Source organism: Uloborus diversus, chromosome 8, assembly GCF_026930045.1.
Source record: "Uloborus diversus isolate 005 chromosome 8, Udiv.v.3.1, whole genome shotgun sequence".
Lineage (NCBI taxonomy): Eukaryota > Metazoa > Arthropoda > Arachnida > Araneae > Uloboridae > Uloborus > Uloborus diversus.
Window position 1 is genome coordinate 43038332 of NC_072738.1, and position 25615 is coordinate 43063946.

The 25615-nt window shown below is 31.5% G+C and overlaps 1 protein-coding gene across 1 annotated transcript in view; it reads right to left on the reverse strand.

Annotated features, from left to right (window-relative positions):
- Window positions 1-1976: 1976 nt before the first annotated feature.
- Window positions 1977-25615, reverse strand: part of LOC129227497 (DNA polymerase delta catalytic subunit-like) — a 60867-nt gene continuing 37228 nt past the window's right edge. The window contains exons 12-19 of the mRNA XM_054862072.1: window positions 22983-23216; window positions 20087-20259; window positions 18915-19067; window positions 18519-18751; window positions 17496-17609; window positions 16232-16287; window positions 4826-4923; window positions 1977-2148 (exon numbers count right to left, since the gene is read on the reverse strand). Coding sequence (XP_054718047.1) covers window positions 2052-2148; window positions 4826-4923; window positions 16232-16287; window positions 17496-17609; window positions 18519-18751; window positions 18915-19067; window positions 20087-20259; window positions 22983-23216 — 1158 coding nt within the window. The 3' untranslated portion in view covers window positions 1977-2051. The remainder of the gene's footprint in view (window positions 2149-4825; window positions 4924-16231; window positions 16288-17495; window positions 17610-18518; window positions 18752-18914; window positions 19068-20086; window positions 20260-22982; window positions 23217-25615) is intronic.

The window sequence follows — 25615 nt, forward strand, 5'->3', positions numbered from 1 at the left end:
TTTGATCTTAAAATCCTAAAAACCCATTTCTTAGCTAGTTTTGATGAAGTAGGAGGTGGGATGGGGTTCAGGGCTCTTTCCCGAATAGTCACAAAATTAAGTCCTATAAGTGCAATTACACGACATCTTTTAGGATAAGGGCTGGGGTTTAGTGAATCTCTCACAGGAATTATTCGAAATTGAAGTTCCAAAAATGGAATTTTAGGCAATTTTAGATGAACTTAGAGGGAGGTGAATTCGGGACTCTTTGGTGGAAATTTGTTGGGATGAAAGCCCCTAACCCAAATAAAAGATAATCTTAGAGGATTTTGTGGAATCAAATACTCTGGTACAGGGGGGAGGGGTCTGCAATCCTATAGCTCTTCTCCTGGATTTGCCCCTGAGCTCAAGTATTAGTACTACTCTAAAATGCTATGTTCCCCTACGTATTTTAATTTTTAAAGTATGCAGTGATATATTTTTTTAATGTAGGGATCATGTCGCGATCCCATAAGAAATGTTAGGGGGGGGGGTGTCACAACCCACAAGTTAGGAACCTCTAACGTGAAGCTACCCAACTGTGTGGCGGGCATGGGTAAAAAGTCAAGTAAAGCGTGAAACGAAAGGAGCGCACGCTGTTTGTCATGGTGGTCCCCCTACTAGTCGTTTTTCAGCCCCCTGAGGAATTGGTGCACAAGCACTTGATGCTGTGAACATGCAATAATGGGCTAAAATGTTGAATGAGAGATGTTTTTGTTTTTCCAGCACCAAAAATAAGATCAGTTAACACGTTAGCAGCATATACTCTGAAAAAAAAAAAGTTTTTTCCTTTTTAGTATGCGCCCGGGCCCCCTCATGCCAGGCCCCGGGGATTTTGCCCCTGCTGCCTCCCCCCCCTCTCAGCGGCCCTGCTTAAGGGTCACGTTACGAACTAACCCAAATAGAAAACAAATAGGAAGAAGTCCAGCAAATGCTAAAATATATTTGGCTACGGTAAAACATTATTTCTTAGTAAAACATGAAAGTTTGTTTCATTAACAAATATAGCAATTAATAGAGGATTCCCAGTATAATGCATGCAATTGAATCCCAGAGATGTCAATATTCAGGATGATCATGGTGTAGTTAGGAGGGGGAAAAACAGAAATCATACAAAAAAGAAGCAAGATAACCCTGCACTTAAAATCATCTCTGCTTACAAACTCTCAAGAGTATAAAACTACTAATACTGGGAAACAGCTTGCACCATCTAGTGGCATGCAATATATAAAAAAAACATTTTTTTTAAAACAATAAACTGGAGATTATGAAACCGAAATTAAACAAAATTTGCCAGTTTTGGGTTTTAAACCCCTAAAAGTATCCCTTTTATAAAAAACCAATCAAAAAAAAAAAAAAAGTGTACAACTGAAACTTAGCAGACTATTTTTTTACCCTGAATTCTAAAATACAAAATATGTCATTATATAATGTTTTACTTGACTAATTGGTAGTTAAATATAAATGTGACATCATAGTTCCAGATCTTGAGTTTTCCCAGCAATGTGCCATACTAAAGCTATCAAACAAAAAATACTCTGATACTAAATTTATTTACTCTGTTGCTTCCAGATGTTTGCGATAAATATCTACAAATATATAATTGCAGGTGATCTACTTGCCCAACAGTTGAACACCCATTTATTAATATATATATATATATATATATATATTAGGACTCTAATCCTCGAAAAGTCATTTAAAATTGAGCAATTTTTTGAGCTTACATTCAAGTATACAGTGAACTCTCGATAACTCCAAGTCCCAAGGGATGGGATAAAACTTTTGACTTGTGGGAAGTTTCCACAACAGTCTCAAGAGTTTGAGACCAAATGAAAACTGCAAGATAAAGGAATATTAAAGTTATCAAGATTCGACTGTATTTCCTTTGTCTTACAAGAAGAATGAGCTTCAATTTTATTATGAATTTTATTTTTAAAATATCCTTTGATACATTACATGCTATATACAAGTTATTTCAAATAACATACAATAAAACATGATGTCAGGAAAAATGTAAGAATTATCCTATATCACCAGTCAATTTGCCCGAATCTCTGAATCACTTTTTCTTGATCACTGAGATCTTTTTGAACTTTTTTTCTCATGTAGAATATAGGACAATCTCGACTATAAAAAGAAATATTTTTTTAGAAACATGCATATATATATATATATATATATATATATATATATATATATATATATATATATATATATATATATATATAAAGTTGAAGTGGGAGTAGTTTCCCTTTTTTTATTGCTTGAACTTTTTAGATAAATATTTATTTAAAACGAGTATTTGCATATCATGTTGCAGAAAACTAACAAGCGAAACATTGACGGATTAACCATGTAGCAATTGGGGCCCTGACAGGGATTCAAAACTATGCATGATAAATGTTTTACCCAGCCGTATGATAGGTCTTTAATTCTACATAGCGACGGGCCGCCAGAATTGTAAAAACTGCCACTACATCAAAAGAAAACTTTCCATCTGGTTTTTATAATAAATGTGCATCTTATTATTTTAAAACCATCAACTAAATTTTTAAAAGAAAAATTAGCATTAAAATATCTTAATTTCTGCTACGTAGACCCAGTAGCAGAAACTTTCTAGCCAGTCTGTGACACTGTTTTGGGCAGTTGAAAATAATCTGCAGCATTATTATTAGTTTTATTTTTTCATAAAATACACAAGTCCCTTGAAAGGTCAAGATTCAAATATGTTCCAACTGGCCAGTGGCCACTAGACCCGAAAACCTTAGTGGCCCCCACTGTCCCCGAGTTTCAAAGTATAAAAAGGGTGGGGGGGGGGGGGGGTCACTACTTTTATAAAAATAAATAGAACTCTGCACACTATGAGAAACAATTACTCAATTCATATTTATTTAAATGTGGAAAATTCAAGTTAAAATAGGTTTTTGAATTTTTTTTCAAAAAATGAATAAATAAATTAGTGAATGAGAAGTTGGCAGGAAACTGCATTTTAGATGAATGTTTTGGTTTATAACAGACTTCCAAAGCAACGACGATCAAATACAATTGTGCAGATAATAATTCATTTTTCATGAAAATAATAAAAAAAATAAAAAAAAACATGATTTATTGTATATTTTATGTTACCTTCAATAGTTTATATTGAAGTAAACTGATCAAAACTTGATCCAATTCTTTTTTGGGAACTTAGGCAAGTAATAGTCTCATCTATTTAAAACTTGAGAATGACCAAACATGGCGTCTACGCGAAAAATTCAATGATTATAAATATTTTTTTTTTAATTTGCAAAGTAGTAATAGAGATTCAAAATCCTTGACATAGTCAGTTTTTAGCACATTAGCCTCTAAATCAATGAATATAGAATAATATTGTAAAGATAAAGTTTTGCATTTTTCAAGACAATAATTAAGAATTATCCGAAAAAAATGGCACACTTTGCACAATTTTCAATAGCATGAATTGCAATAAACATCCAATTCCGTTTATGAAAACGTAGGCACTTAGAGAGTCTTGCGTACCAACATCTTGGGAATGACCAAACATGGTGACTACGGCAAAAATTAAGATCTTAATTTCTGAATTTGTTGCTAAAAAATAATTTAAAAATAAAAATCCTCTTGAGACGACACAAAAGTTGAAAATTTTTTAGCGCTTTTGCGTCTAAAGCAACGAGGATAAGGTGAAGTTTTAAATATGAAATTTTTCCTTTCTCAAGAAAATTATTTTAAAAAATCCGAAAAAAGATTTGCTGCACATTTTAAGTCATTTTTATTAGTTGCAGTTAAATTAAACATCCAATTCTCCTATGTTTTGGAAAATGTAGGCACTTAATCATCTTATCTACTTCGATCTTATGAATGACCAAATATGGCGACTGTGTTTCTAGCTGAAACGCTGAAGCATCCATCGCTTTTTTCCCGTCAAAAAACGAACTCCGAACGATCTTTTTGCCCAGTTGTATTTCTTTTTCTTTCTTTTATTTATTAATTTTTTCTTTCTTTTTGTTTTTTGGTAAAATTATCTGCAGGCCGCTGAAAAATCTGCGACGCACGTCTCGCAATTTCTGCTACCGGGTACGAAGACTTTTTTTTAAATCAATCATTTACTAAATGGTGTGCCAATGAGGTACTCTCAATTGTTATAAAAAATGTATCAATGCAAAAGAAAAAATAAGTCCAGAAACAGCAATTTTGTAGACGAAAGAATATTGGTGCAACTGAAAACTGACGATGAAACTCAAAAGTTCTAAAAAGGTGCTTTAGTATTCATTCAGTAAACCCAAAGTATCAAGCTATTCTCAATATTTTATTCCTGTTTCTTTGTAATCAAATTTCTAATTTCTACTGCTCATTGATAATAAGAGGGTAGTTGAAAATTATCAAGAGCCAATCAATTTACATTGGCTATCTTCTCAAAAAGAAATATGGAAAACAAAAAAAAACCAAGATGAGGGGATTTGCAATCTTATCCGCTAATGGTGATCAGCGGGAACTCCCACAAAAGGATTTTTATTGCATGGGACTTTAGAAAAAGTTGCTAGAAGATTGGCGGTAAAAAGCATCACAGCAGCTAAAATGCGTAACTTTTTAAATTTGAAAAATTTTCACCCCTTTATGGGGAAAAATTTGGCTGCAATGCTAATATATTCAGGTGGTTAGAGGCGGAATAAAAATTTACGGATCTGTGTTTGTCAAGGACTTTCAAAATCCCTATTTCATCACAAGGAATATCGAAGGTTTTCAAAGACTCTGGGAACTCTGCGATATAAAACTATAAAAACTGCGATATAAAACTATAAAATACCTAGTACAAAGGACTTCTTCATGCAAACTTCCCTGGCATCTCTGACACTCGGTCCAAAGACGAGCAAATTTTTCTTCAAATGAATTCAAATATGCCATCTGAAAAACAAGGAACATGATAATAAGCTAAGTTATTGAATTTAAAAGAATAATAACATTTTAAAGCATATCAAGGTTGTCACAGGATTTATACTCTATTTGGATTAAAAAAATTCCATGACTTTTCCAAAACTTTTTCATGGTTTCATAAAAACTTTCATGACCTTGTTACATAAAGAGAATAGTACTATTTAATGTCAAAAATGCCAATTTTTGGAAATGAGCATTAGCAAAACTTCAGATTTGAATGCCACAACGTCATCGAAGCATTGAGTTAAGTGAAAATACAGTGAATGATATAATGCAGGGATAGAAGTGACATTTGCCAACAAAAATATAGGAAAATATAGGAATTTTCTGAAAAAAATATAGGAATTCGATGGAAAATATAGGAATTTTCTGCAAACAATATAGGAATTTTTCGAAATAATATAGGAACATTTTGAGAAAAAAAAGAAGATATACAGGAATTTTCATAACAAGGCTAGCCAGTATGACATTTTTTTTCAAAACGCAATACTACTAGTATTCGATTAAAAACATGTAATAACACTACCTGACATAAGTGCAATACATACGCATAAATAAGTCTAAAAATACAATTCTGATTTGTTCTTATAATCTTAGGCACTTAAGCATCTTGTCTGATTCCATCCCGTGAGTGACCAAATATGGCGACTATGTTTCACATGTAGATGCTGGTCCGGTAGCTTTCTGGTTGGAAAAAAAATTGATCGTTCTAGATTTACCCCATTATGTTGTTCGTATATTTATTTTGTGATGTGAAATTTTGTGAATGAGCTGCTTTTGAGACGTGGAATTTTGTGAATGGGGCCGCTTTTACGATGTGTAAATTTGTGAAGGGGCTGCAAAGCGGACCCAATTTGGGTCTGAAACGACTCCAAAGTGTGCATGTTTTTCCGACTTCTTCGATTCCTTTAAAATCGGGAACAGCTTTGCATTTTCTTTTTTGAAAACTTGGCTGTGCGGCTTCTACAGAGGCATTATTATTAAAATGAACGTTTAGTTGATACGCGAACTGCAGCACCTACATTCCGCACAATCAAAACCAAAACAATCAAAGTTGAGATGAGCTATCCCGCAAGCAACAAGAATTGTAGCCCTAGCCAAATCCAAAGTTCCGAAAAAAAAATTTGCGTGTGTGGGGATCTGAAACGGTAGTTAGGCGGGGAGTCCTTCATAGAATGACGTCGTCAAAACCTACACAGCACATGCACCCATCATGATCGCCCAAGTTCATAGACGCAGAGTTTGAAAGTTTTTAGGACTTGCACAGGAACTTCATGGGCGCAGAATTGAGCTGAGCAGATGAGCTAAAGTCGAATGCTGCTCCCAGGAAGAAACACGGTACGGGGCTCCCAGCACATTTTAGCTTTAGAAAAGGGTAAAAGAGGACCATTTTCAAGTAAAAAGAGGACTAAAGAGGACCAGTTATGATTAAAAAAAGGACCTTGGGAGGACCATTCATTTAAACCCAAGGAAGCACCAAAAAGTAAATTAGCTGCCTAATGCTAAATTCGTGAAGATACTTTTAATTATCCATAATACTGAGATTTTAAATGATACAATTCCTTTATCACCTTCTGCACAACTGATTTTTTTATCCCGTGAATAATATTATTTACACAAACATTTGGATGGGGGGGGGGGGGGGGGTAGGCATTTACCTCAGCACTTAAGGCAGCCTCCTTAGAACTAAATAGGCACAATGAAACATTTTGAATTGAACCAGAATGCTGGTAGTCTCACTTAAGAATAGATGAATCTGTGCTTCATCTTTCTTTAGTTTAAAATTATTTTTGTGTTTTTCTGTCTTGTAATGCTTCTTAATAGCATTATATCCCTTATGAACCAATATGAATCTATCACACACCAAACAGATCTACGGTGTTGAAAGTTTTCTAAAAATGTCTGAAATGCATCTGCTCACAAAGAGAAGCAGATCACATGAGGCTTAGTTTTGCAATTTTCATATTCAAAGTATATCTCCAAGAATCATAAAGCTTACATTAAAAAAAAATAATATGATTGCAAGGCCATGAGTGCTTTGAACTTTTATGGGAGAAAAAAACAAATCCCCCCCCCCCTTCTAGCAGGCATTATGCCGCCTGCCTTGTCTACTGGTCAGAGAAGTCTGACTGCAACAGGAAGGTCCGGGTTCGAATCGCGTCTCGGGCATGGATGTACATTCTCTCTCCTGTCCTTGTCCTTTCTGTGTGAATGTGTTGTTTTGCTGTGAATGGTTGCCTACTCTATAAACGGGTCCTTATGGCATGTGTGTTATGTAGAAGTCAGACTTCACACCAAATTACAGTACAGTTGGAAAAATGAAGCAGCGCACCCCAAATAGCCAGCCTAGCTGGAACACGATGACAACAACAACAGCATGCATCATGACAATGAAATGATGTTCATAAATGTAACTTTATAAAATTACATAATTAAACTTTGTTTCATATACAAACGCTAACGCTACTTTAAAATGTTATGTGCTTAATTGTTTAAATTTAATACCCCCCCCCCACACACACAAAAAAACAGTAATAACAGAACATAAGCTAATAATAATCAAAATTAGGTTTGGAAAACTAAATAAATTTGAACTAAACAACACAAAAATTATTAATATTTTAGTTATTTAAATAAAAATTAAATCAAGTTAATCTGACTTAGCATGTTAAAATAACTTTTGATTGCCATAAATATAAAAATATTTATAAGATGCAAAACGATTGAAAGCTCAGAGAAGCAAATTTTCAAGAACCAAGTTCAATGTTGGCATGTTTCCCATAAAATATATTTATTTTCTACTAAATTAAACATAAAACATGCTAATCTAAGGTGGCATATGGGAAAATAACATTCGATAGAGCAAAATATTTTAATATTTACATGATTCAAAAAGATTGAAATTTCAAACATGAAAAGCAATTTTACGCGAAGTCCGTGTAAGTTCAATGTAACTATGGTTTCCAAAATAATTCCTTCGTTAATTATTGAAATTAAATGAAAAATAAGCTGATCTAAAGAAGCATATGTTAAAATAACTTCCAACTGTCAAAAACATCAAAATGTTTACAAGATGCAAAAGGATTGAAACTTCAAACGCGAGAAGCATTTTTCCGCGAAGTCCGAGTAAGTTCAATGTTGCCATGGTTTCCAAAATATTTCTTTCGTCAATAATTGAAATTAAACGAAAAATGAGCTAAACTAAGGTAGCATATGTCAAAATAACTTCCAATTGTGGAAAACATCAAAATATTAACAAGATGCAAAAGGATTGAAATTTCAAACGCGAGAAGCAATTTTCCGCGAAGTCCGAATAAGCCAATGGAGTTATGGTTTTCAAAATATTTCCTTCGTTAATTATTGAAATTAAATGAAAAATAAGCTAATCTATAGTAGTATATGTCAAAATAACTTCCAATTGTCAAAAACATCAAAATGTTTACAAGATGCAAAAGGATTGAAACTTCAAACGCGAGAAGCATTTTTCCGCGAAGTCCGAGTAAGTTCAAGGTTGCCATGGTTTCCAAAATATGTCCTTCGTCAATTATTGAAATCAAACGAAAAATGAGCAAAACTAAGGTAGCATATGTTAAAATAACTTCCAATTGTGGAAAACATAAAAATATTTACAAGATGCAAAAGGATTGAAACTTCAAACGCGAGAAGCACTTTTCCGCGAAATACGAGTAAGTTCAATGTTGCTATGGTTTCCAAAATATTTCCTTCGTTAATTATTGAAATTAAACGAAAAATAAGTTAAACTAAGGTAGCATATGTTAAAATAACTTCCAATTGTGGAAAACATCAAAATATTTACAAGATGCAAAAGAATTGAAACTTCAAACGCGAGAAGCACTTTTCCGCGAAATACGAGAAAGTACAATGCTGCTATGGTTTTCAAAATATTTCCTTCGTTAATTATTGAAATTAAACGAAAAATAAGATAAGCTAAGATAAGCACATGTCAAAATCACTTAGGATTGTAAAAAGCATCAAAATATTAACAAGATGCAAAAGGATTGAAACCTCAAACACGAGAGCAATTTTTCGCGATATATTATATCGAATATATATGTTCAGAAAATTACACTAACGAAATATTTTTAAAAGAATTACAAGCACAATCCAATTATTTTTGAAAGAATTCAAGCAATAAAGAAACTTCTCATACTTTTTCAAGGTTTTCAAGCACTTGAAAAAAAAAAGACCTTTTTTCCCCCCAAGAACTTTATAAGGTTTTTCATGGGCGTACGAACTTGGTTTAACACGCGTTGCGGCGGCGTGTTTGGGTGTACAGTAACTTTTAATGAAATGAAAAACTTTTAAAATCTGACATTTAAGTAAAAACAATATAAAAGCGGACTTTATCATAAAAAACGAACTTTGGCGGGAAAAGCGAACCATTTGGGAACCCTGCCAAGATAAAATGGCATCTGTGCGTGGCTCGCGGAAAAGGCAATAGCTAAAAGTCGGGGGAAAAGTTAAAAAAAAAAAAAAAAAAAAAAAAAACGGATACTGAAAACATAGGAAAATATAGGAATTATAGGAAAATAGGAACTTTTTCAGAAATATAGGAAAATATAGGAATATAGGAACGCTGCGATGCCTGTATAATGATGCTTAAATGTCTAAGAATTTTTCTGTAAACGGGCAGAATGATAAAGAATGGGGAAAAGGTTGAATGAGTCAATAGTAAGTTACAATAAATTTCCTTCAAAAAAATGCCTTTTTTAGTGTCATTAGTTCATTTAAATCATCCACACAACTTGACAGTATTTCGGTTCTTTAAAGTAAAGCAACATTCTTGAGTAAATTCCTGCTTCTAAACCAGATATTTAAATAAATAAATAATAATAAAAAAAAAATTCAGTAGTGATTAAATATTCTGATTCAAATGAACTTGTCTGTTTATTTGCACATTTTAAAATACATATAAATTAATAGGGTCAGTAATTCCAGAGCATAGTTTTTGATTCCTGACATTGAACGTAGCAGTGGGTTGCATAGATTAGTTTTGCAGGCCGTATGTTGGACATTACTGTTTTACAGTAATTAGAATTCCCCTATTTCTCTTTTCTATCACCTGATTAAAGATCTTTGTTTTCTAAAACCTTCAACAAATTAAGATAAGCTCTGATAAATTTAATAATAAAATTTTTTAGAGTGATAGAAACAAACTCGGGTGCAATTGAATTGCGTTTGAGTAGGCGTGGCAAGATGAAGAACATACAAGTTCACTACTACAGAATATAAAATAAAAGAAATGTTGAAAATAATTGTAAATTAAAAATGAGTGATGTCCAAGCAGTAAAATTATATTGCAAAAAAAGACGAGTGGCTGCTACAGAATTGTATGCAATGGAGATTTCAAAATTCAGATTTGTTTTTGAGATCATTCATTTTTCCACTTTTAATAGCTTTTATGCGCAATACTGTTAAATCACTTAAGTTTTCTAATGCTCTTTTAGCTACTGTTCCTTTCTCTTTGCCCAGGACGTTTTCCACGACTTCAAATTAATTTCCATGACTCTGAATGAGAATTTCAATTTTCCATGACTTTTCCAGGTCTGAAAAAAAAGGCTTATTTTTTCCCCCATGACTTTTCAGGATTTCCATGACCTGTACAAACCCTGTCATCATTGTTAAGAAAATTTTTAAATTTGAATGCAAATTAAGCTTAAAAATTCATTGCTTGAGGTAAAAGAAAAGTAGGGAGCTTATTTTCAGCTTTATAAGCTTTGGTTCAGGACTTGAAAATATCAAGATGTTTTCCAAGATATCAAAGATATCAGATAATTGATATACATATAATATTTTCATTCAACACAAACTCAATTCTCTAAATAGTATTAGCATGCTCAAATCCCACTGTTGTTTATTTTCCTGAAAATATGACTGTATTAACTAAATTTAAAAGGAATGTTTCCTTCATTATTAGCTGCCATAAGCGGCTTTACTCATTTTAATTTATGTGAGCTACTTTTACAAGATTATACAATTAAAAAATTAAATTTATGCATTTTCTAGTACACAGGCACATTCAGTCCCTCCCCCCTTTTTTTGAACAAGATCAACTTAGAATTTTCAAATTAGCATTTTTTTTTTTTTGTATTAAAATTGAATATAACACTATATGACCAAAAGTATTGGGACACTTTCAAAAATTCACATTTTTAAGGATTTCTCAAGCAATAAGAGACTAACTGCTTTGTAACTTTTGTTACATAAAAAGTATACTCCCACTGTCATTTTCCAATAAAAGTTATATCCTTGTGTTTCGGGGATCAGTAACAAAAACAAATCGAGGAAAACAAAAATGTTTTTTTGATCATCATTTATCATAAATAGCTCAGAATAAGCTGTAAATTTCAGAAATTAGTTTACTTACTCTATATGCAATTATTTTATACTTTCAAGAAAGCATCAGTGATATTCAGGAAGATATAAGCATTTCTCCCAAACTACGAATTTTATTTGAAGGTTTTTTGCTCATAACACAAAGTTTTCCATCAAAGTTTACCAAACTTTCTGAGAACTTGGCAGCATACAAAAGAAGTGTAATACTCAAATTTGAAGTTAAAATATTAAAAATTTTATAAAATACAGTCGAACCTGTTTATCTCGAACCTGCATATCTCGAAAACCTGCATATCTCGAATATTTTTAATTTCCCTGCATTTGCAGCCAAAATTCAATGTATTTTCCATGTTTATCTCAAAAAAAAAAAAAAAAAACCTTTATATCTCGAATTCCAGCAATGCGGTCATTTTCGGATTCAAAGTTCAGTAATCTTCAAAATAACTAACAACAACTTCCCTTAAACACAGAAACAGTAGTATGTCCTCAAGGGCAGAGAGGGCAGTGTAAAAAAGACAGAAATGGGTCCAGGAATATGTTGGTTTTCTGAAGACCAACGAAAGGACAGTCGTTTTGAGCACTTTTTCGGAAGCAAAGCAGAGGGCAGAGAATGGGACAATGAGGTGAGAGGTGAGCTCGACAGATTTAAAATGTGGGGTGAGTTTTTCAAGTTCGTGGTTAAAGATCCTTCAACTTAAAAGCCGATTATAGGCATGAAAAAAAAAAATTCTAGAATTTTTGAATGGCAATCCATTAATGAAAAAATAATAAAATGGTTCCTCCGATGCAAGGACCAACGTGTTCCAGTAAGTGGATAAATGCTACAGAAAAGTGAAAGATTTTTCCAATGATAGATTTTTAACCATTGCCAACCTTAAAAGCATAGTTGAATCCAAAAAAATTAGGCACCAAAAAACAATAAAAAACTATTTTGCTTGAAAAAGGAAAGCTTAAAATTTCATTACTGTTAAAATAATTTTTTAACTTGCAATAAAGTACTTTGTATAAAATAGTATAATAAATACTTAACAAAACTAATCCGGAAGAATTTTAATCTTTCGCATGTATTGTCTGTAGTATAAAATTCAAACTTTCATCATCAGATTATAAATTTCAATAAGTTTCTCAAAACCTTCGTATCTCGAAACCTCTTTATGTCGAATTTCTTTCCCTTCCCGTGAAATTCGAGATAGACAGATTTGACTGGGACATTTAAAGCAATTAATTTTTCACTGCACATGCCGAAAGAGAGCAATGTATAACTTTCGTAATCTGAAAAACAACTAGATTCTTCAACACATGAGAAAATTCCAGTTGAATATCTTTAAAATTCAGAAAGTTATCAGCGATCTAATGAGCCGAATTTGAATAACTCTTGGATAGGCAACGAATCTTGAGGAATCGTTTGCAACTAATCTGTTTCTATCATGAATCGCACTGAACAAGTGAAATAAATGTTGTAAACTTGCAAAAGATCCCTCATGATTCGTCGCCTATCCAAGAATTATTCGAATTTGCCTCATTAGATGGCTGATAACTTTCTAAATTTCAAAGATATCCAACTGGAAATTTCTCGTGAGATGAGGAGTCTAGTTGGTTTTCAGATTATGAAAGTTATACATTGCTATTTTTTGCACATGTGCAGTGAAAAAGTAATTGCTTTAAATGTCCATATTTTATCCAATTTTCCACATTTTAGTATTATACATCTCTTGTAAGCTGTCAAGTTTTCTGAAAGTTTGGTAAGCTTTGATGAAAAATTTTGTGTGTTATGAGCCAAAAACCTTCAAATAAAATGTGTAGTTTTGAAAGAAATGCTCATATCTTCCTGAATATCACTGATACTTTCTTGAAAGTATGTAAAATAATTGCATAACTAATTTCTGAAATTTACAATTTATTCTCAGCTATTTAGGATGAATGATAATCATAACACATTTTTGCTTCCTCAATTTGTTACTGATCCCCGAAACGTGCAGGTGATGCAACTTTTACTGGAAAATGACAGCTGGAGTGTACATTTTATGTGACAAAAGTTACAAAGCAAGAAGTCTCTTATTTCTTGAAAAATCCTTAAAAATGTAATTTTTGAAAGTGTCCCAATACTTTTGGTCATATAGTGTATATCATTTGATATGTATCGCAAATCCTACTTTAGCTTGATCTATTTCACCTAGTAACAAAGAAACTTCCTTGCTGTTAAACTTTGAAAGTTGTATGTTTTGCTTCTTATAATTTATTTACTATCATTTATTTTTGCAGGGGGGAAAAAAGAGGGGAAATTTAGAAAGTGCAGTGGAGGATGAAGAAATAATTTGAACGTTTTTCGCAATCTTAAACGTTGCACAAGGGAAGAATTTTTTTAACTGGAGACATTAACTATGAGTGACGATTATTTTGTAAACCATTATAATTTAGTAGAAAAGGGAAAACTGGGTAACAAAACAAATACATAAATAAATAAGCCTTTAACTATAGACTATATTACTAAAGCATTTTTTGAGCTTTAAAAAAAAAGCTATCAAGTTGTTCAATAAACTTTATGTGTAAATTAAGAAGTTTATACATATCGAGTTTGTTGAAGCGTGTTGGCTTTTTTTCCACTTTAAGTACTGATTTATAAGCATAGCTTAAAATCTTGTGTACTCTTTACATATAATGTTTGTGTACTTTGCAGTTTCTTTTTGCACTTCAAAAGGTTATATATTATCACCTTTAAAGTCGGTCAATATCAAATAGTTACTTTTTTTTGTAATTTTTAATGACTGCGATTTTAAGTTCTATATTGTGGCTGGGAACAAATGGAAAAGAGAACTGGAAATGGGCTATCATTTTTTTTTTTTAAAATTCCTGGAGCTCTGGACATGACAGAAGACTTTTTTTTTTTTAAACAGGGGTCTGTCCAGGATTTTTCACAGGGTCCGTTTTTTGTGAAAAATAAAATAATTTTGTGAAAAATCAATTATTTTTGTGAAAAATCAAATAATTTAAAAAAAAAATTTCTTGTAAAAACGAAAGTTTAGACTCTTGAGATGGTGGAAACTGCATCATTGACACTTAAAGTTGAGTGTTTTCTCTCTTTTCTGTTGAGAATATCATTCTTGAGTGTTTTTCTAGTATTTGAAGAGAGGGGGGAGGCATCGCTCCCTTGTAGATGGGCACCCCTCAAGTATCAATATTTATCTACCATTCTACATCATGTTAAATTATACTAGAAATGTTTTTTGTATTGTATTTAAAATAGCTGTAAGAAAAAAAAATAGGCAGGGGTTCAGCATTTAACTTTTTAATCCAAGACACTGTTTAAGAGCACAGAGTTTCGTTCAAACCTTATAAACTCCGGGATTTTCACAAAAATAAAAAAATATTTTATTTGTTATTAACTAAGCGTACTAAACATCGAAAATTCGAAAAATCAGATTTCCACAGCGGGTGCAAAGAGATTGCAGTCCTCAAAGTGAAGGAATCAAAAGCATAAAAACGGCTTGTGAAATAAATATTTTTGATAAAATTACTTTTAAATTGCATTTTAGAGCCCTATGATAAACATATCATTAATATCTGGACAGAGTTGAAGCAAAATAAATAAATTAATTAATTAAATAAAAAATAAACCGTCGATTCAGCATTTTAATTATTGACTCATAAAAGAAAATGGAATTCCCCTTTAAAAACTTGAAATAAGCTTTGTTACAAAAATAAAGAGACTTTTCATCTATTTGCATCCTAATAAAGCGAAGCTAGCTTGAAAAAAAAAAAAAAAAATGATTCTCATATCGGATGTAAAAAGATTGCGTTTTTCAAAATGTAGACATCTATAGAAAAAAATAACAGTAAATAAAAGTTTATTTAAAGTTAATTATCCTTTTTAGTATCGAAAAACCAAACCCATATAACTTTCTCCCAAAATAACAGTTTAACATCGCACCACCAGACACTAAGTGGCGATAAGTTTAAATATTGTAACCCTATCTGAAGCGATCACATCCGCCCCACCCATACTATCCTTTGCAGTTCTAAATTCATTTCACTGTATATTATTGATGATTAAATCATGAGTGGGGAGAAAAGTGCTTACTACGCCTATTCAGAGAATGTTGACGCTTTTCCAAAGAAGTTTACAACAACACCGCTGCATAAAACAAACAAGCAAAATTATAAACCTAACTGACTTTCAGCTGTTAATTTCTTTCAAGGAAACCAACAACAGGCATTATATTTATTTGGCGGTAGTAATTATTTATGGCTTGCAGGAGCATCACAAGAGTGCCGATTTTTTTTTTTCCTTTTGCAAAATTAGCTGATTTTGTATAAGTTGATTTCTCTAATTTAACTTTAAATATGCTGTATTATTTTAATTTGAGATTTGCTCTTTCAATAAACTATTTGTGAAAGATCCGTTTTTGTTTATCAGAATTTTGTGAAGGGTCCGTTTTGGTTGATCGGATTTTTGTGAAAGGTCCGTTTTGGTTGATCGGATTTTTGTGAAAGTTCCGTTTTGGTTGATCAGATTTTTGTGAAGGGTCCGTTAACGGACCCAAATTTGCTCTGGCCAGACCCCTGTTAAAGCAGTGCAGAAAATTTATTTTGTTTCCTTGTGATTATATATACAATAAGTTTAGCTACATCTAGTACAGTGAAACCAGTATAAGTTGACCACCTGCGGTGCACTACTTTAGTGGTCAACTTAAGCAGGTGATCAACTTATAGAGATTGATTTACATGATAAGGTCTAATTCTGTGCAAGGAAATAGCGGTCAACTTAAACAGGGGGCATCTTTACAGGTTTTACTGTATTAGAAATACTATTAATAGCCTAAAGAAAAATTTTGCAATCAAATATTCTTAACAGACACTGAAGAAAGTTTTTAAAAAGTACAACAAGATGCATAATATTTATATATTACAACTGAAAAATTACCTCTGTTTGATAAATTTCACTTTTCTTGCATTCACAATGATTGCATACAGGTGCATCTACAAATAGAAATATACAAGATTAAAAACTTAAACTTCATATAAAAGTTTTAACTTGTGTCTCCTTTAAATATTTATAGTAAATTCAAATTCATAGAAAAGATAATAAAAAATATTTTAACAGAGAAAAGAAAGGGACGTTTAGTGACCCTGGAAATAAAAAATAGTAATTCATTATTAGTATATTAAAGCAAATGAGATTCTTGTAACTATGAAACATGTGTAGATACAACTTTCATTAAATTTAAGAGTAATGATAGCATATTCAGGTGGACTCCGGAAGAACAAAATCATTTTCCCTGACAATTCCATGACATTCCCCCTGTCCAATTAACCTTTTTTCCTGATCCTCCTGATGGCCAATTTTTTATACTTTTATGGCTATATTCCTTCCTAGCCTTTTACACTACTTCACGCATTAATTATTTATGTAACAAAATGAGCAACATTAAGCTGAAGGGCACTGAGATTACTTATTTATAAGGAAAAAGTTTAGTTACAGAATTGGTTTAATTTATTTAACAGAACTGAAAAAGAAAAAAAAAAGGTTAATAATAAAAGAAATCTTTTTATCATTTAAAATCAGTCTATTTCTCTCTCTACATTTCCAAAGAAACCCAAAACTTTTTTAGATTTCAGCTTTTAAAACTTTTGAGGAAAATCTGTCCTCTGGTACCCCTCCCTTTTAACTTCACAAAAAATACCTCAAAATTGGACCTTCAAGACTTTAATTTTGGAAAATTAAATGGCAGCTAGCTTTGCTAATATAAAAAAATATATTAGTTTTACATATTTTGGTAATTTAATATAAGTATTTACCTTGAAAGAAATATTTGGAAATTCATAAGGAAAAAAGAAAATGTTTGAGATTAGAAATAAATATTTAGTAGAATTTAAACCAATCTGCTCCAATAGGGGAGCTTCTAACTTTGCCTACCTAAATGGAGAATGTATTCTTTGCTTAAAATCTTTTCGTGAGAAGTCAAGTAATGAAACTTAATTTTCAAGGAAAAAGATTACAGGAAACACTTTAACTTTAAAATTTTAATCAATCGTATAATATATCATTACATTTTCAGATCAGGGGAGTTTATTTCTTTACTTACTTACTAATCATAGATTATGCCAAACCTGTCATAAAGGAGCAAGCATCGATTTACTTTTAACATTCATTTATAAAAATATATTACAAAAGCTTTAGAAGTTACCTTCTTTGTCAAGCAGAGAACGACAACCAATACATGTGCTCCTCTTCTTTGTAAAAGCAGACAGTGCACCAATTTTTGAAGTTACTACAATTTTGGTTCTGGTGTGATCACCACCTGTACGAAGATTAAAAGTTTTACTTTGAATATTTCATGACACTCATTAGTATATAAATTTCAAATATTCTGAAATTCTTTTCAAATCATATCAATTATATAACACTTAATATCAAATTTAAGGATATGAATATAGCAAAACAATAAAAAGATTCTTTCTTTTTCCTACCAGCGTTCAGGACAAATAGTCCTGACAATTTAAAACAATGGAAGGAAGGAGCACAACCCTGGCATTACTAAAATTACATTTATTACACTCCATTGTCCTTTCTATCAACTACTACACCTGGTTTAACCTGTTGGATGTGCCCTAAATACAGCTGTGTTTTTTTTATCTTGATTAGAAGCCAAACAACCCCATGATCCCAGTGATTAATGTTAACATCAATCTTTGTCCACCTCCATAACTTAGGCAAAGCACTGAAGAGGAGGAAAAGCTTCCAGTACCCTGCAACCAAGGTAACTGCTAGCGACTGACTTTTGGACCTTCAGACCCTTGAATATAATCAACAAACTTGGTGAATATATTTGCAGTGAAAGACCTCTAACACAAAATCTTTCGATTTAGAGTCTAAGAACTGAAAATCAATAAATTTAAAGTTTATTAACAATCAAAAATATAGGGTTGAAGACTTTTTATGAAGCTCAAAATTTCTTAAGTTTTAGAGAATGTTCCAAAGGCCTCATTGTCAAATCATATAGCACATACTGAAAAATCAGTTTAAAAAACATCAATAAAAATCCATTCTGAACAAGTAAATAAATTTTGATGGATAAAGAACAAAAAACAATAAATAAATAAAAATCTTACGAAAATCATATTTCTATGAGCAAGGCTATAAAATGTATTGAACAGGGGGAGAGGGGATTGTATGGTTAAAAAAGAAAAAGTACACAGAATAAACTTACAAAGTAAAATTGATTCAGCCTTTTCACCTAATATAGGCTCAAAGATTCGAAGTAAGGGTTTTGAAATTTGATTTTCTAAATAATATTTAGTATCAATTGGAATGTTGTTTTCTAACACATAAATTGGATCTTCAGACTTCAGGTAAGCAGCTGTTTTCTTGCTTGCAGCAATAATCACATATGGCACTCTATCTCCTAAATTAGGTGCACTTCCAGGATCTCGTTTCTTCATCCTACAAAATGAAAACAGATAAAATAAAAATTTGAAACGACATTTCATAGTAGAAGAAGCAGAATAGGGTTTATTTCTAATCATTGCTATTGTGTATTTCAAATGGAATATGAGTGCCAGTATTTTTTTTCCTAATTAAACAAAGAGATCAATAACTTACTGACCTGTGTGCTAATTCTACATGAGCTTGTTTAGCAGCATATTCCTTATCCGTTTTAGTTAACTCCTTTGTAATAACCAACTGTGATATATCGATTCGATTACACAACAAATCTGCAATAGTCTGTTTTGCATATTCAGTAGCACCTTTTGGGTCCCTAAAAGTGAAAGAATCATTAAAAGCCAAAAATTTCCACTATAATCTTTACTGTTTTGAATATATCACGATGAAAGCTTTTACTTTTTAGTAAAATTGTCGACAGTATAAATGAGCTGATGCTAGGGCAGGGCAGTACATTACGAAGAACTGGCATGAATCCCACATCATTAAACTTTTAGACTTAAACAATTACTTAGAACATTTTAGACTATTTCCCTTAACTGATGCATCAAAATCGCACCAACTAAAAATCTAAACACTGATCCAAGATCGTTGCCATTTTAATCTATAATTTTTCCACACCAATGTCAAATTAGTAGTGTTTCAAGCTAATCTGGCTTAAGAACGAAGGTGTGAACAGTTAGTTAAAGGGAACTTTTCAACAACTGCTGGTGGAAGTGTCATAAATGAACAGACTTTCATTTGCTCCTAAAACATGTAGGAAATGTAAAAATTTCTTAGCTTTAAACGAAAACCATATTGATGAACAAACTTTATCATATAATTTCTCACCAAAGACAAAGCAAAGTTTAAAGAAAAAAATAGTAACAAAAATTGCAGATTAATATGTAGGTATTACAACATTTTTAACTCCTTTTAAATACAAGCTTGTGACTGGGATGCACAATTTTACTTCAATAAACTCACATCCTTTTACATTAAAATATAGGCTCATTGTAATTCCAACACACGTCTGCAATATTTATTGTCACTTTACTCTTTTAATGCTAGTTTTTTTTTTTTTTTTGGATAGTTTCTAGCTAGTGTTAGAATCTTGTAAGTAGTATCTTGCATAGTATGTATTTTTATATCTTGTATATATTTTGTAAAACTTAAAGAAGCATGTTTAAAAGTTAAGCTTCAAAAAATAAATAAATAAATATGTGATACATTGCATCATTGCATGTAAGGTTGGCAATGCATCACGATGTAGAAAGTCTTACATCACACAGCCTTAACTTATGCTATGAAAATTTTTTCAACATCACACAATAGACCGAAAAACATTCAACATACCTATCAATCAAAAGTTTTTCTAAACATGTGTTGATTAGGTTAGCAACTAAAGGACAATTGTCTCTTCTTACGGTCTCTATACCCTTACAGTCCATTTTATCATGAATTTCTGGCTTTGTAAAGTACAATCCAGCATATCGCTTCTTATTAATCAGCAAATATGGAAAATAGACCTGAAATAAAAAAACAAAATATAATAATAACATACTTTTAACGCCCCTGCAAGCATTGAAAATCAGAAATCCAAGATTTAGACAAGCATATTTTTATACTTTGCATTTTACTTAAAAAGTTGAGACCTTGGAAAATGAAGAAAAAACAGCAATTAAGATTCTTTTTTTTTTCATATTACGCTTTAATGTTTCATTATTTCTTTTAAATCAAAATGCCAACTATTGAAAATGTTAAAAATCAAACTAATATGCATATTTTCTGCTTTCTTTTCATACCATCTTCCATTTCATTCTTAGAAAGTTAGTTTTTCTTTATTGAATTGATAATTATCATGTTTCACTACCTTTATATATTTCACTTTTCCAAAATAAATTTCACTCCTCCAAAAAAAATGTCAAAAAAAAAAAGAGTTTCCCTGACTCCAGCAATGTCTCTGGTAATAACTAGAAGAATAGATATGAACTTGATTATTGTTGCTTCAAAAAGAAAAAAAAACTTCGAAAATGGTTTTTTCGTGTGCTAATTCCCAATTTTTTCTCTCCTTATTTTTAGGACAATTTTACTGCCGATTTTCAGGCATGTTCTCAAAAATTGTTCTAGTAGAACTGGTATCTTCACAAAAATGTTGTGATAAAATTGGCACCTCAATAAAAAATTGCTGATCTGATTTATAAGAACTTCCTTTTTGTAGCAGTTTTCTTATTTTTATGTTTTTTGTTTTTTCATGAAAAATATGCTTGTGCAATTTCACATTGCATGTAATTGTGCTACCATCTTTCTAGATACCCATTTTAATGGTAATTTTCTGAATTGTACATTGTACAGAGTAAAATGCCTATCGAGCTCAAACATACAAATATATTTTTCTTCTGACATCCTAAAATTGTGCTTGAAATTTAAAAAAACTCTATGCTCTTCCAGTATTTTGATCTCTTTTTGCTGAAAATGATCAAATAATTATTCTTTCTTTCTTTGCAATTTGCAGATAATTTCTTTTTAAAAACTGGTTAACATAATAGAAAATAGTTTTGATGACATTGCATTTTCTAATGAAAAATTAAGGTGCAGCATTTTCATATTACAACAGGACTACAAAAACGATTTAAATCACCTCTGAATTCATTAGGACAGTTAAAGAACATATTTCAACCAACTAGCATTACTGAAAATGGCCCAACTTAGTGATGGTGCATTCTATTATGCAAATTGAGTAGGTATAGGAATCTAGTGGGTAGGAACACTAATTCTATTTCACTTCTGATTGCTTTTTAGGCCTGTGTGAAGAAGGAGTTGCAAGGTAGTATACTTGGTTTTTACTTATGGTTAAGTTTTTCTTAATAAATCTTTTTGCTGTTTTGTTTTATTTTTACTCAGCAGTTAGATTTTAATGATCGATAATTTCATTTGCTAACTTGAATTTTTAATAACAATTTAATCATGGTATTTGAATTCACACACACTGCCATTGTCATGCATTACTAGAGCTCTTCATTTTGGAAATATTAGAACAAACTTTTGCACTTTCACCTGTCAGCTTTACTTGTTTGTTATTCTAACATAATCTGGATGCAGCTTGACATGGGATCAAATTAAAGGTACAATTAAGTCCTAAGCCAGACAAATACTTAACATACTTAATTAAATAATTTTATCATAATAACGTTGAACATTTTTACACCTTTGAAAAAAATGTTATTGCTTACATTAACAATAAAATGCATCTAAATTGTAACAAGAAATCAGAAATATAAAATAGACAGTAACAAGCTACTAAATGCATGTAAATCGTCAAAACCCCCTAATTTACTATGAAATAAGCCTAAGATTTTACGTTAAAATCGAAACCCTCAAAATTTGTTAATAAGAAAGAAGAAACAAACGAATCGAAAAGACGTAACTATGGCAACTCCAAATAAAACATCAATAATTTGAATGGAAATGAGAGTTTTCGAACTTGATTAAAACTGCTTGTAACTTTTTTTTCTTTGGAGATAGAAGCTAAGTAGTTTTTTCGACCATAGGTCGAGTTAGATCTGGAGTAAAAAAAGCCACTCTTTCCAGTGGTGTCAAAAAGAAAACTGTGGAGCAATTCCTTCACTTTTTACTGACAGATTTAACGAAGAAAATAGTGCCCAAATTTTAGCTTAGCCTAAAAAAGTTCGAGCTACCCCAAATGCTAATAACTCCCGCCGTATTTAAGTTAGAGCATTGAAACAAATCAGGTACAACGAGGAAAATTATACGCTTTCCGATATGTAATATTAATATGTGCAAGTAATTTTTCACCTCTTTAATAGGCAATTTATGCAAAATTTGAGCTTAAAAAATTAATTCCAAAAAAAACTAATTCGAATTTTAAAAAATAAAACCCCAGGTGCACACCCCTAGGGCACGAAGTAATTTTGTACAAAATTTCAAGGCTGTAGGTGCTATGGGGTCTCCTGGACGCAGGTCCGACACAGACTTCCTTCCAGAATTTCTTTGAAACCTTACCTTCATTTACCATAAAGAGATTATGACCTTGTTATCTCGAAAACTCAATATCTCAAATTTTTTTTACTGTCCATTTGACTTCGTGATATCGAGAATATACTGTATATGTTTAATTTCAAGGCACTAGCATAATAGATACAGTGGTATGCAGGGATCAATTTTATTTTCAAACATCATGGAATACTTATTATTTACATATTCTTAAAACAGACGAAAGAAAAATTAAAACCTTTTCAAATTCCAACTTGATGGGTTCATCAAAATGGCTTGTAACATAGCTTGCAGCTTCTCGTCCGATTTTCATTGCTTCTTTAACAGTATCCACACCAAAATTCACCATTACAGAATCTGTGTCACCATAAATGACTTGAGAGTTATGAGCATATCCATTTTCAATAGTATATTTTTTCTCAACAAGTTCTTTAGTCATTTCAATCATTGTTCTACCAAATGCTGTGACACTCTGAAAAACGAAAGTCAATTAGGACATTTAAAATCATAGTATCACAGGATAAATTTAATAAATTTTCATAGAACAAACACATTTATATTATTACTCAAAATAAACATGTCCTCACTGACTGAAATTAATTTTGAAAACAAATGCAGTATCAGAACAAGAATTAGGACAAGCTTTTCATTTTAGAGTCACAAAAAGACAGCCACTAACAACAGCTGTGAGCAATTAATTTTTAAATAAAGCGCTTTGGGACTATTGAAAATATTTATTCCTTTAAAAAAAGTCTAAAAGGGATGTGAGTATAATCAAATTGTCTCGAGAAAAACTGCAATTTACCCCTGGTTTGTCTCACTTTCCATAATGAAAGCTTAATCTGTCTTATAGACAAAAAAAAAAAAAAACTTTTGCAAAAGCTACAATTATTGCCCTCTTTTGTAAAATAACCAATTTAAATCAACGTAACTTGAAACTTCTTTAAAGTTTCAAAATAATCAAAATGGAGGGAATAAAAAATAACTGAAACCTCTAAATAAACATGGCATGCAAATTAAATATAAAGCATAAGTTGTCATGAAAAATGCTGCAAATAGCTGTTTCAAGGCTACAATTAAGCCCCTTCATTCAAAATTTTCGTGCTAAAAGTGCTCAATGCATAAAAAGAAAGGTGCGAAAAAATGGAAAGTGTTCTCTCTTGATTTCCCTGTTGTGTGTTCAGCACATTTGACCTTAATAAAGAGGCTACACTGTAGCTCTGAAATTAATGTTTACGGCATTTTTATCCGAATTTGAGCTTTAGTTATGCTGTGTTTTAATTTTATTTACATTAGGATTTTCTTAAAAGATTTTTTTAGAATTATCTTAATCTTTAAAAAAAAAAAAAAAAAAAAAAAAAAAAAAAAAAAAAAAAATTGGAAACCAAAAAATATTTGGAAATAATTTCTCACAAAACAGATGATTAAGAGAAGACTTTCTTTTCAATGCATTATTAGAAAAGCACTTACTATATCACTGAAAGTTTTAAAATCAGTAAGAAATGCAAAATTAAATTTCGTGTAGGTTTTAAAAATATTAGCCAAATCTTTCCAGGGTTTGAAATAGGGTTCAATTTCTAGGGGGGAATGTCCCCCTTTACTTTAGGTTCCAGGGGGATTTTTTGAATTTGAGGGAGAATTTTTATTTTCATAAGCACTAAAAATTTGTTTAGTACAGTCATAAATTAACAGTAATCATTACAATACTTATCACATAAAGACTTTATTAAATAGTAATGTAACATACAATGCATCAAGATCAATAGCATCTAACATTTTTCTCATTGAACAATTTTACAGTTTTTGCACAGTCGAAACTATCAACAGTTGTTTTTGAGTCAACAATGCGCATTAAATGAGATAAATTTACAGAATTTAACCTATTTCTATACTTGGTTTTAATACGGTTTTGGCTGCTAAAAGATCTTTCAAGTGAGGCCGAACTGACTGGTACAATTAGGGCTATTTCAAACATACGAGCAGTACTGATATACATTTCTTTTTTATTTTGAAAGAAAGATATTTGCAACATCTAGAAAAGGCAGCGCATGGTAGTTTCTAACTAGCAATTGATAAATATCAGTATATTCTTCTGATAAATTTTCTTGTCCTTTATAATAGCAAAATGGAGATTCAGTTTTTTTTACCAGTTCATGGCATTTTTCGAAACCTGTTACCTTCATGAACAGTGGATCATACGCTGAAAAACATTCTACGATGGCCATGCTTTCTGTGCAAAATCTAAATTTCAGTCCTTCTATACCAGATGTTAGGAGATTAACTTTTATTTTCTTCAATTCGGGATATTTTACGCTATCAACATTATTTATATGATCTTTTATTTGTTCATAACTGTTTTCTGATAATTTTGAAACGTTGCCAGAAGTGGGAGAAATATTATTGCCGTCATGATTAGAATACAAAATTTTCTGCATAAAATTATTTTCAAAACTCCCAACATTCTTTTACAACGCAAGGACTTATTATTGAGAAATCAGCAATTTCCTTCTGGAATACCTTGCTGAGAGTGTTAAATATAGGGAGTATATCCATTAGGATGTGGGTTATGTAAACAAAACGGGTTAATTTAACATGTCGAAGCAGCCCAGAAGCAATTGTGTCTCTCCCAGCCGCTATTTCATTTTCCAGGAATATTATTAAACTATCTAAAGTTATATACACTGTATGAACGCAATTGTAGAGGGACATCCAACTAACAAAGTGGAGTTCGGAATACTTTAATTCTGCACTCTCCAACAGCACCTGAATTTCTCTCAACTTTGCACAACGAACAGCTGATTTATGAAAATACTTTTAAGAGTTTCATTATACGATTTTACACTTTGGCAGCTTTTAGTAGCTCCTTGTAAG